The sequence below is a fragment of the Merops nubicus genome, unplaced genomic scaffold, assembly GCF_000691845.1.
Source record: "Merops nubicus isolate BGI_N331 unplaced genomic scaffold, ASM69184v1 scaffold7491, whole genome shotgun sequence".
Taxonomy (NCBI): domain Eukaryota; kingdom Metazoa; phylum Chordata; class Aves; order Coraciiformes; family Meropidae; genus Merops; species Merops nubicus.
The window spans coordinates 20810-34506 of NW_008588942.1; the positions used below are offsets into that span (position 1 = coordinate 20810).

The following is a 13697-nucleotide window of genomic DNA, read 5'->3' on the forward strand; positions in this document are numbered from 1 at the left end:
TCTGCCAGAGCAGGACCGTCTAGTCTAGGGCAGGTCACACAGGAATGCATCCAGACAGGTCTTAAAAGTCTCCAAGGAAGGAGACTCCACAACCTCCCTGGGGAGCCTGTTCCAGTGCTCTGGAACCCTTACAGTAAAGAAGTTCTTCCTCATGTTGAGGTGGAAATTCCTGTGCTCCAGCTTGTGTCTGTTGCCCCGTGTCAGGGCATAAGTGAGGAGAGATTGCCCCTTCACTCTTGACACCCAGCGCTCATGTATTTATACACATTAATTAGATCCCCCCTAAGTCTTCTCTTCCCCAGACTAAAAAGCCCCAGGTCTCAGCCTCTCCTCATACAGCAGGCGTTCCAGTCCCACAAATTTTTATTGTAGCCCTTCGCTGGACTCTCTCAAGTAGACTCTCTTTCTGTCCCTCTTGAAACGGGGAGCCCAGAACTGGACACTATACTCCAGGTGAGGTGTCACCAGGGCAGAGTAGAGGGGGAGCAGGACCTCCCTTGTTCTGCTGGACATGCTTTTCTTAATGCACCCCAGGATACCATTTGCCTTCCTGTCCACAAGGGCACACTGCTGTCCCATGGACAACTTGTTGTCCACCAGGACTCTCCGCAGAGCTGCTCTCTAGCAGATCACCTCCTAACCTGTACTAGTGCATTTTATTACTCCTGCCCAGGTGCAGGACTCTGCACTTACTCTTGTTGAGCCTCATCAGGTTCCTCTTGGCCCAGCTCTCCAGTCTGTCCAAGTCTCCTGCGAAGATTTATAAGTATGTTGAACTTGAGATGTGTTTCTACTGCAGTAAGTAGGACATTCTGGTATGAAACTTCTGCACTAAACTGGATGTCCTTTGTCATCCATTTTTCGTATCATCTCATTTTAAAGAAACGTCATATTTATTGTCACAATATCACAATCCACTCAATTTCCTTAGAATTTCCTTAGAATTCGAATCTCAACCATTTCTGGATTCTGTGTTGTTCACCTGTAAGAACAACTTGAAACCAGACATTCTGTGTCCCAAAGTATTTATTTATTTGGAGAATTATCATTGATTATTTACAAGTTATTGTAGTGTCGCTAACTTTACTTAGCTAGGTGATTCCTGGCCTCATCCTCTTGTGTCTTTCCCATGAGTGGTCTCAGCCGAATGATTAGGTCTTCTCATCTGTGCAGGTATTCACAAAGTTGGCTCATGATTATCAGCAGCTTTAGTAGGTAAACTAAGTTATTAGCTTTTTTTTTTTTTTTTTTTTTTTTTACTAAATAATAAAATTACTTTCAGATAGTTATTTTTGTGTGTGTGAGGTAGGGATTTGTATTATCTAGTGACTCAGGGATTGACTTAGTTCTGTCCCTCCCTTCCTTGAGCCATTCTAATGGAAGAAGAGGAAGTCCCTTCGGAAGAATGTCTGCTCGGAGGCAGCAGCGATACCTGGTTTGCAAGCTGTAATTTTGTTTGAATTGTGTTGAACTATACAGCTGAACAGATTGTATGCAACTGAAGCATATAATGTGTGCTTTCTTTTCCACTGCAGTAAAATGTTTTTTGATATTGTTGTTTTCTGAGTAACTGTTAATTTGAATCACATTAATTCAGTACCAAAGCCCGTTGACTTAACTAGTTGCCCTTAATAGGTGTGAACGCCATTAATGAAAGTCACGTTTCTTTCTCCTAGGTGTTTGTGTTACTGTATTGGGAGAATATAAATGCAACAACCAGATAGGTTGCATCTTATGAAAACTGTGAATTAATTATCATTGTGGTTTTGTGAATTTGCATCTGCTTTTGTGGTGAGAAATTGCATATCTTTACAAATTAGTTATCTGCTTTGATGCTGCTTCTCTGAAAGACTCAAAGCTTATCTAGTTAACCTGCCTTGCTTAATGCAGGGATGTACCGTGGCTAACTGGCTTATGAAAAATTTCCCACTGTGACTTTTCTGAATTTGATTCATATATTATTGTTTTATCAGAGATAACAGCGTTGGTACAGCAGAAAGTAGTGCAAATGTACAGTAAGAAGGAGAGCTCAAGAGAGAGCAATGAGAGAGAAAAATGATTGTGCATGGGCTTCTGTGTCCCTCTTGCTCCTGGGTTCACCCACCTGGAGCAAAGCAAATGGCATGCAATGTGCTCTGCAGGGTGGATAAGCAACAACAAGCACATAGCTGAGTGTACATGGCACATAATTTTTAATTTTTTTTTTCTTCTCTTTTTGCCTTTGCTATTTAGTCAGCAGCAAGGTTTTTTGCTTGCTTGTTTTTAAATGGGTTTGCCTGTATATGTATTTTGAAGTTGAAAATAAGCATGTCTTGTAATGCTTCATCATTTTTAGGATGTGCTTTCTTCCTGCTTGGAAACCTAATCTTTTGGGGCACTGTAAACTGCAGAGGAATTTGAGACTGTATGGGAGTGATCTGTGACTTATTTAGTGTCAAATCCTTTGCCTGTAAAGCATTGTGTTAGCCACATCTCTTCCGGCAGGTATTTTTGCCATTCCAATGGGTTGAGACTGATGAGTACAAATTTTCACATTGTTGGAATGTGATTTTTTAATTTATGTGAAAGATGCCATGCTTTCTAATCCTCTTTGTAAGCAGAATAAATAAAAATTATTTCTCTAATGAAGTGTGTTTAGATAGGAGAAGAATATGCATGCATTATATGAAAAGCTTGAACAGCAATGGTGTATCAGTGTTAAAATCAGTTTTAAAGTGAAAATTAGTTTAGCTTTGAGTCTTCTTAAAATTAGTGAAATTTGCTTTATCCCTGTCACAGAAGATATGGTATTTCAGTTTTATTTTGGCTATAGATTCAACTATAGATTTAACTAGATTAATTTCAGAGGTTTGCAGAGCCCTGTATTAGGAGTGTGTGTTAGTGTCATTTTGTAGCCAGGGCATTTGAATTGCTGAGAGTAAGTTGATTAGCTTGACTAGAGAAGACTATGGACTGAAAGACTGGGCAAAGTTCTGGGGACAAGAGACCAAAGTGTTGCCGATGCTTCATGGGAACTTTAATCTCTGGTTTGTACTCCTGCAGAAGGGAGGTAGCCTGTTGGTGAAGTGCTGTACTGCAGTCAGCTAAGGAGAAGTGCAGGGTATATACCCTGAACCTGGCATGTCTGTCATGCCAGGTTTTAAAACCCTGCATGACGAATACAGCTTTCTGTGTTCAAAATAAAAATGCAATGCCTTAAATGGAAGTTCTGAAGGATTCAACAGCTGTGAATATTCCTTCATCCAGGTTTATCTGAGACGGGCTTTTCTGTTTCCAGGGATAGAGTTGTGATTTTTGTCATTTCAGATGTGATTTCACATAGACTGAGAGGACGGGAGAATGAGAGTGAGTTACCAACAGATGATGCAACACAGTGTTTTAATACAGAAAACGTTGTTCTAGGAGAGCGATTAGTGGAAATTCAAAAAACAAAAGTTGCATCAGCTTTCTTCCTTTGTGATAGTAACTCGTTGCTGGCCACCTGTCATGTGATGATGAGGTAGTTTAGAGGAATCATACCCACAGTGCAATATAAAATAAACATAGTGTGTGTTATTTTTGTCCTAGTTCTATGTAGAATTCATGGCTTTCACAGAATCATAGAAGAGCTGAGGTTGGGAGGTACCTCTGGAGATCGTGTAGTTTTTGACCTTTCTGGTCAGAGCAGGGTCAGCTAGAGCAGGTTACTCAGATCTGTGTCCAGTTGGGGTTTGAGTATGTACAAATCCAAGGATGGAGGATGCACCACCTTACTGGGCAGCCTCTTGTTTGATTGCACTTAGGGTAAGAAAGTTGTTTCTTACGTTTTGATAGAATAACTTGTATTTCTTTGTGGCCTCTGCCTCTTGTGCTTTCACTAAATGCCATGAGAAGTCTGACTTTCTTCAATAGGGCAGCTAGTGATACTTTAGTGCAATAAAAAAAAAAAAAAATCTCTGTGAAAGAACTCAAAATTCCTGCTTTCAAAATATGAAAATAAATAGCAGCATTTCTTATCAGCAGCAGGCTGGGGATGAGACACACAAAGTGAAAAACCCTTGCCTAGTGCACAGAGAGGTAACAGCCCATGTGCATCACTTGATGCTGTTCTGTTTGCTGAGTACTGTGTACAGGGACAGGATTTAACTGATGCGTCAAAAAGTTAGTCATGACCAGATGTGTTAAGAAGCAGGGAAAAAATCCAACGGCAAATCTGAAGTGAAGGTGTGATGTTCTTCGTCACATGTGGTTTTACGTCTTTTTTTTTCTCTGAATCATTCATTTGTGGAAGCCCATCTATCAAATTTCCTCTCTGTCCCCCAAAAGAGACAGATTAATAGTAAAAGATACTAGAGAGACCTGAGATCTGGTGAGGTTTTTTTTTTTTTTTCCCCACTTCTGTTCTGAGGCTGAGCAAGTCTGTTGATCACTCTCAATCTTTGTTCTTCATCAGTAGTGTAGGAAGAATGTGTCTTTTTCTCCCAGCACTGTGCTATCCCATCTTTCTTTCAGTGTGATGGGTGAGCAGTGTCTGGGTGAGCTATGCCTGGTCCATAGGTGAGGGGACACGTTGGTACATCATGAGCTGGGAGTGCCAAGGAGGGTCTGGATGAGTGACTCCCTTACTGGTGATGAAGGAGTAGTGGAATGTGCACAGGTTGTTTGTCTTGTCACTTCAGTAAATTTGGTGTACAGCATCTCTTTCTGAGAGACAGTGAAAGCTGTACTGAGAACAGTAAGCACTCAAGTACGTGGTATATGATAATGGAAGTTTTAATCAATGGCTGGCTTTTCCTCTGCCCTTCATCTAAGCGAATGTGTATTTTGCAAATTCCCATGTTTAAATGTTCATCTCTCTTCCTTTTAATTTTTTGTGTTCTTGTAGCTCTCCTTCAGTTCACAGTGAAAAGGTCTGGGCCTGAAAGAGTAGGTTGGTAAAAGGTTGAGTAATTTTAAAAAGAAATGGTTTAATGTTCAGGTTTAGTGATTTTATTCTCCTTCTTAAGTTTGGAAACGTGCATATTTTCATTGGCAATAGCGAGATTTGAGTTTTTGACCTGCTTTCATTTATTTAGCTGTAACTCCCAGCCGTACATTTACGGTATACGCTTGTGGTTCAAGAGCTTCTGCTGATTCAGATATTTGCCTGTCATGTTCTCATATTATCGAGGTTGTGTATTGGTGCAAAGCAGGTTTGGATTTTGGCTGAATCTGTAGCTAGCAAGAAGAAGTTGTTTCAAGTACAGTTGCGCTTTCCTACAGTGTTCTGACATGAGCATGTGTGGCTTACACAGTGAATATTTCAGCCTTTTTTGCTGCATTTGTTGTATTTTTAAATGAACTTCTGTTATCTTGCAATGAATACTAATCACGCAAGAATACAAGGAAATACAACAAGGCAAAGTAGTCTCAGAATAAAATTCAAACCTATATGTGGAACTAATCTGTGCAGAGGAGGACCATGGCTGATGAGGACATGGTAAGCTTTAATTGGTGAGGAAACTCAGCTCCATTAAATACAGGATTTCAAACCAGGAACACCTTAGTTACCTTCTTGGCTTATTTCTGTTATGACTAAATGTGGGGCTGAAACAGATCTCACTTAGCCTGCTTTTGTTTCACAGCCTGGCAGAAAGGGAATGATTATTCTGTACTAGCACCAGTTTTATTTTCTGTAAATGACCTCTTCAGCTCCTGCATACAGATGTCTAACTTAGGAGCATTGACTGCTGAGCACATGAAGCAGAAGAAATCTGGACAAAAGCTAAACCCATATGATAGAGGATAATGGGAAGCTGTTCAGTATGAGTGAGGCCCATGAGACTGCAAGGAGCTGAAGGTGACATTGCTGACCTCATCTCCTGGCATCCTTTCTTTGTTTCAGGACGCAGATGCAAGTTTCTAAACATACGAACAGCCAATTGCACAGTTTTGGAGGTATGACCAGCTGGAATTATATACCTGAAACTTAAAGGATACTGCTGGTGCTTTATAAGAAATTCTTCATTTCAAGATCTAAATATACGATTCTTGTGAAGTTTCCTGCACCCCATTTTTTCTTGTTTCTCTTAGCTCTCTGAATATATTTAATATAAACATTCTATTTGTTAAATCCTATCTTCAGAGCATACTTCTGAAATTAATTCATTATGAGCTTTTTTTTTTTCCCCTCCTTGCAATTTAATTTTTTTGGCTCTCCCAAGGAATCCAGCGAAAGGATGTTGATGTTTATTTTAAACAACTTTACAAAAGCTCTGTCATCTAAATCCAAATTGACATAAAGTGCTGTATAAATTTGGGTATAAAAGCAAATACCTGCTGAAAACGGTAGCATTGTGCATAGGTATGTTATTGCATTCAAACAGATAGTCATATAGATTCATATATAGATGGGTGTACACAGAGTCACTCTTTAGAGGCCTTTGAAGTGGCACAGCAAAAGAGAGTATTTCACTTTAGTGGAAAATAGAAGGGGAAATGGATTGCTAAGTATAAAGTGTAGAGGAATCAGAACTGTAGCTTGATGACATTTTAAGTTAACCAGTTCATTTATTTTTCTTTAAAATGAACTGCAGAAAGCCATGCCTTTTTAGTTAAGAAGCTTACAGAAATAAGATCCAGCTTCTGAATTATAATTACAGAATATCAACTGCTGTATGTTATTTGGCTTGTTTTGCATTATCTCCTGTGAGGTTTTATTGTGAGATTAATAAGTAAGAGAGAATGGAAGAAGCAGCTTCTTTCCTGTACCTCATTCTGAGAAATAACAGTACTACAGTGCCTGGTAACTTCTGGCTTTGCATGTATATGTGCAGAGATCATGACATTTTGGATTTTTTCATTGTAAATAAGAGAGATCAACACAATGTTTTGGATAGACAGTCTCATGTGTTCTAGTTTACTCTTAGTTTAGGCCATGTTCTTTGGCACCACATGTTTACACATAACACTGAATGCACAGAACACTCTCCGTTTGCCATGGCCCCTAGTTACTGCTTTTTTTTAAGGTCAGGCCTCACTTGTCAATCGAAGGGTAGTGTGGAATATATGAACTGGAACTCGACACCTCTGGAAATTTTGAAGTATAAGGTGATAAAATGTAAGCAGGACAAGTCTTTTCAATTCCCTTTTTTGTTGTTGGCATCTAATGAGCTGTTGTCAATGCATAACACATTAATTCTATCCATGGAACTATAGGGGAGGTAACTTCTGAAGATGAGTCTTTCTGAAAACATCAAAATGACTAGAATGGTCATTCTTTTCATCTATTTTCATTGTAAATAGGACGTGCAAATTCTTTATTAGACTATTAGATTTGCATCTTTTGTGACCTTAAACAGTTTTTAACCTGTTGCTGGAAATAACCCATGTTCCAGGTCAGAGCTGAGAGGAAGCATGAAGCTGCAATAATTCTTTGATGTGGGAGGGTCTCTTTTACTTTAGTCCTTGGAGAATGGTCTAAGATTACAGGTTTCTCATACTGGGTGTCTGGAACTGGTTCCTTCTTATATGTCTTATATGTCTGGGCTCTATCTGGATTATTTTAGCTCCTGGGGTCATGTTCTTTAGTACACTTCAAGAAAAAGCAAGCTTTGAAACCAGACTATAAAGTAAAGTGAATCTACTGAGAGGAAAAGGAAACTTGCCCAAGCAGTAGTGTCAGTTTCTTAAGATACTGGGATATTTGTAAAGAGTGACTGGTGGAATTAATTTTGAGGCAAACTTTTGTAATTTGATACAATTTGTTGTTAAAAAGCTGCTGATGAATAGAGAGAACAGTTCCAAATCTGACCTCTATGTAAGAAGGCGCTTTTTTTTTGAAAGGGAATTTCTGTTTGTTCAATACATCTATTGGGTTAATTCATCTATTTGGTATGTAATGTGTTTTCCTGATAAAACAGGAATTATTTGTGCAGCCTTTTTTTTTTTTTTTTTTTTTTTTTTTAGAAATAGGGATCCTGTTGTTCTTAGCCCTCATTTGTCTAAAGTCCAGTTAAAAAAAATAACACCACAAAACGCAGCCAAATAAACTCCAAGAATCTGTTTATTAGACCTTCAAACAGCATGGAAAATGTATATGTGTGTGTTACTGCATCAATAACAGGTGTTTGCATCAGACAGACATACTTACATGAACTATATGAATGTTTTCCTAATTACAGTTTTTAGCATCCTGTCTGAAAGTAACACAAAACTGGTCAGGGTCTAACATGGACGTAGTGGAGCATAAAAAGAAAGAGCAGCTTTTATAGTGATTCAAGAACAATAAATACACTTGTAGACATGAATTCGCCTAAAGTCTGTGAAATGAAATCATAACCTCAAAAGATTAAAGAAGTCTCATCGCTTATCAACATGGACAAATCCTGTCTCAATCTGAGGCCATCATAAGGAATCAAACCCAATCAAGCGAGAAGCCTTTCCCAAAGTGCACAGTGTAAAAGAAAGAGGAATGGATAGCAAAAAAAACCATGTCAGTGCCCCAGAATGTCTCTCTTAGTGAAGATCCTGTATGAGATGTGGGTAATTTGCTGTAGAAATAATGAAATTGAAAGCTTGGTTACATTTTTAGGTGTCCTTCAGGAGAATTATGTTGACTAGGTCTTCAATCTGTTTTCCTCCTGTTGTATTGCTATCTAGTGTTAAAAAAATCCCAAACAAACACACCAAAATTTGCCGCACTTTGCATTAGCCATACAGGAGTTTAAAACAGGAAAATAAACCCCAGCTTCCTCACTGTTTGGAAAGTGACCTAGTAGCAAATGAGGTAAGAGCTGTGGAACTATCACTGTCCTGCGTGGAGGACATTCTGGTTGGGTTAGTGATGCTGGGAGTGTGTAGGGGTACAACTGTGGGTTAAAATCACAAGTGAGTTTCAGCACTGACAGCTAGTAATTGAAGTACACATTTCATGCTAATGCATCATTTCATCTCCAAGCTGCAGAGCCTTTGATGAGGAGCTTGTTATATATTGCAAATCATCTGAAATTAAAGTATAGCAAAATTGCTTCATTTATCATGTCCCCTTTCACCCATCCCTCCAGCAAAGCTCTGCAGGGACACCACACTGAACTAAATCTGAAGGTGTTAGATTCTGTGTCCTCATTAAAAGTGCTGCGAAATTCTGCTGTTGTGTAGTGGTACTACTGTGACTTGGCAGTTTTAATGTTACACTGATCAATTTCCATTTCAAACATGATAAAGCTGACATGGCTTGTGGTCCCCAAAGATGTTTGGGAAAGAAACTTTTTTTTGAAAAAAAATTAGGGCATTTAATTGTAACTGATGATGCATGTCAGCCCCGCTCCCAGGAGGGCTTACAGCTGCAGCTCCAGAAGAAATGAGAATTCCCTGCATGACCTAGATGGCTTCTGTACCATGAAATCTTTGGTTTTGGTGTGTAGACCTGTGCCAGTGTGGAAAGTGATGTTCTTTCTGCTCCTGGTCTAGCCTGCTGCCTGCCCCAGTGTGATACAGGGTTAGCTGTTTGCCAAAAAACACTGACAAAGAAAGGAGTGGAGGACTGGTCTATGGCAGGTTGTTTTTGTACTGTTTTGCTGTTTGGCTAGCAGCAACGTGAGTCCGTGTGTGATGACAACACTGGTAAGGTGTTTTATTCCCCTCTTATAATAGCTCTATTTTGGGCCTCTGAGCAGCACTGAGAAACAGAAGTTGTTATAGGAACCACATCTCTCTCCCATTCCAGCATTTACTTCTGCTGTCAGAAAAATTGCTGAGTGACTTTAATGCCTTCTGTATAAATTGAGCTGGTGTAGGCCTTAGCAGGAAAAAGGCAATCTTCTACTGAGGTGCACTACAGCAGAAACACTTCAGTAGGTGGGATGAATATACTCTTACGGTCAAGTACAGATAATGTTAGGAGTAAACTCCTTGCAGAATTCTTGAGGTTAGTGTAGATGCACCAAAGAGGGGTTAGTTAAACTCTCTTAGCCTAGATAATTTCACTGATACGGTGTGCTGTGACATTTAAGATTCTTGGGTTTTTTCATAGCACAGAGTTCCAATATCAAACCTAAGGAATAAGACTGTCCTGCATGATTCAGATCAGGGACTTAGAGTTTGAATGATTGAAGAACAACACACCCCTTGATGAACATTTTTTCCTTCTCTCTTGCTCTTGCAAAAAACTCCTCTGCAGGGGTAATGGATGCTGTGCGGAGAGAGATTTTTGTGTAGCATAGATAAAAATGTCTTTTAAAAAAGTTTATATTAAACATTGCAAATGCAAATTGATAAAAAAATGGAATTATCTATAAACTACAGAAATACAGAAAATATCTTGTTACAGAGGAAGAAATTTCTATTCATTCAGACTTGGTGATGGTCTGTCAGATAGAGAGTTATTGTTAGATGACAGTAACTCATGCACAAACTATATGGCTTTCTTTGTGCATGAAATGATCTTTTGTTATTTCTTTGTCAGATTTTGATTTTGTTATTATACATTCCTACCACTTTGAACAAGAGGGATTGCTGTTTTGGCTTGTAGGGACTGTGCCACCTCTGTCACCAGAGGAGAAGAATTGAATAAGAGAAGCAACAGGAAAAAATCAATTTGTACACACCATTCCCTGGCTTTTTCAGCTCTGCTAAGGGACAGTTGTACAAAGCAGCGACTGGCTTCCATTGTCCCTTGCTGAGCAAGAGACTGAGCAAGTTTCTGGTTTGCTGTGTTGTTAACCACACTGGAAAACCGGATTTTTTTAGTTGCTGAAAGATGCAGTGTTCTTACTCATTTGTGGCAGAGTAATTTACGATGGTGATTTGTTAGGTTGGTTACTTGTGCAGGCATATTTTTACAAGGTTATCTGGTGCTGGTTGAATTCAAGCTTTAATATCTTGAAATGAAAGACTTACTTTATACTGTGAAGTCTCTTCCAAGAAAAGTAGTTCTCATCAATTAAGAAAGCTTACTTGATATGTCTGGGAAAAGGTTGCTCTTACACAGGAAGCTTTTGAAAACTGTGCTACATATCACAGTTATGCTAAGAGCTGTATTTCCTAGCAAAGCCTGTCATACATTTACAAGAAATAAAGTTCTGAAGGACAATTGTAAGGGAATTGATGCTCCACTCTTTATTTTAGAGTACTGGACTAGTATTGTGCCAAGCCAAAGAAATATCAAGATAGTAAATAGAGAAAGGAAATACTCATGCTGATGGAATGAAGTATTGATTTAAGAAAGGGTCAAAAATCTGCTGTATGCTACAAATAAAAAAATAAAGTTTTTAGCTGTGAATGTATGATAGTGTTTGTTTATTTTCTTGAGAGATTTTTCAGATTCCTAGAAGTGGTGGAATTGCAAAACATGTAGGACTACAATCCCATTTTAGAAACAGATACTCTCTCTAAATTATCCAATTTGTCATGAAGTTAGACAAATATTGACTGGACAAAATCCTGTGCTGCTGAAGGAAGGGTACTTATATTTATAATCTCCTTTTCAAAAGCTAAGCAGGATTTCAGTTCCATGTATTATTTCAGTTGGAGGGATCTAACCTATGTAATTTATCAGTAATTCATTGACTTTGGGCAAAGGGTAGCTCCCATTATTAAGGGTAACTCCCATCATTAAGGATCTGCCTCTGTTTTTGTTGGCTTTTAGTGATCAGACTGGGTAAGAACTAATCATCCTTAGAAGCTGAAGAATTTGTACAGCTTGTGGGGAAGATGTGCAGACAAATTCATCAATTAGAAAGACAAAAAATAAGATTTTTTTTTTTCTTTTTTTATTGATCTCAACGGGGTAAATGTATCTCTGTTGGCACAATCTCCATCTGCTGCTGTTTTACAAATGTGACTGTTATTTGTATACCTTCAGGCAAGCCAAACAAAGCGTTATTATGTGGAAATAAAATCAGGTTTTGAACTCTATAGCATGCTATTCTGATCTAAAGGACAGTACCTGGAGCAGTCAGACAGCTTTGATTGTAAAATTGGTTACATACAGAGACTTGAGAAAATTACATAGTGGCCTTAGTTGTCGCTGGATGGACTGTTGTATGTTCTGTTTGCTCTTGGTGAGAATGAAACTAAGCAGCATGATGCTGTGAAAGCTTTGCTGAGTCCGTGTTTGGGAAGTCTGTGCACAGATGTTGGAGGTTGAAAAAGAGAGATGGTGAAGCACAAGCGGGTGCAGGAGCTCCAAATCCCCTGAAGACTTTAGTTGGGCTTCCCTGACATGAAGGAAGGGGAACTTTTGCAATTGAGTGGCCAGGCAGTTGTGTTGTCCTTGGGTCCAGCTGGACCTGTGTTCTCCTTTGTCAGTCTTCCTTTTGTAGTCATTTAATAACCAGCTGCATTGTTAATGTGCAAGGACTGGTTGTTTTTTATAAGACACTTTTTTGTTTCTTTTAAACTAGAAAGATGAAAACTACAGAAGCCTACCACGAGATACTAGTAGCTGGTCTAACCAGTTTCAGAGAGACAATGCTCGTTCATCGTTAAGTGCCAGTCATCCCATGGTGGACAAGTGGCTGGAGAGGCAAGAACAGGTAATATATATGTATATATATATATTACTTTAGAAATCTAATCTCTATGCTACTCCAAGCTATGACGAAGAAGCATGTTCTTATGTGATACAGGCTCTTTAAGCATGATACAAGCACCAGTATAATGCTGACTAAATTTGTATGGGATTCTTTCTGCTTCCAAAACCTCTGCATTTAAGACTGAAATGTACAGCTGCAAATTATTCTGTTTTTGAGTCATAAACATGTTTGTATCGTACATGGAATGCTGCTGTTCTTCACAACTGATACCAAAAGGGTTATTTTGATTAGAGACAATTATTTCAAATAATCATTTTGCTGTTGAAAGCTAATAATGTTACTACCGATGAGCCCAATATGGGTCAGTTTTGACATTGCACTTTTAAATGCTTGTTATTCTTAACTTTGTAAAATGCATTAATTATACATTTGAAGACATATTTATTTAGTGTACATTTATACTGCTTTCATTCATGGGCTTTTTTGAGACATTAAATGAATCCAACTTGGACTTTTTTTAATTAATAAATTTTTTTAATTGTAGTCACAGCGGTTTAAAAGTTCTCAAATTAAAATCACCTGGCAATCACTTTATCAGTTCTTATGTGTCTGAAATTTTACAAGAAGTGTCTTTAAACGAATAACAAAAGGCATCTTTACTATGGAGACTGGAAGTGTAAAAGGAAGCCCCTATAGAGGATACTGCATATGTAGGATTATTACCTCATTTTTCTTCTTTATATAATGTAACATGAAAACATTGAGGTTTTGCATTGAACACAAAATTACGGATTTTGTATTTCACAGCAATGGGGTGTAAAATCAGGACTTGCTTTATGCTGAGGAGCTTCAGAATGAAATTTGCCATTTGACACAGCCCAAGGTTCTTACACTGTGCTGTGTGAACAGAGGTGAAGGTTTAGAGTCTGGCACTGGGCTGGCGTCCTGGGACTGGTCTCCTTCACTCACAAATCCCGTACTGGTATTTAGAATCATAGAATTGTTTTGGTTGGAAGAGACCTTTAAGTTCATCAAGTCCAAATGCTAACCGGGCATTGTCAGGTTGCCACTAAACCATGTCACTAAGCAACACATCTACATGTCTTTGAAATACCTCTAGAGATGGTGATTCCACCACTTCCCTGGGCAGCCTGTTTCAGTGCTTTACTTCCCTCTCAGTGAAGAAATTTTTGATTGCTTCCC

General features: G+C 38.7%; 1 protein-coding gene across 1 annotated transcript in view; it reads left to right on the forward strand.

Annotated features, from left to right (window-relative positions):
- Positions 1 to 13697, forward strand: part of PARD3 (par-3 family cell polarity regulator) — a gene marked incomplete at its 3' end in the record, with an annotated part of 183209 nt that overhangs the window by 16512 nt on the left and 153000 nt on the right. The window contains exon 3 of the mRNA XM_008949412.1: positions 12363 to 12494. Coding sequence (XP_008947660.1) covers positions 12363 to 12494 — 132 coding nt within the window. The remainder of the gene's footprint in view (positions 1 to 12362; positions 12495 to 13697) is intronic.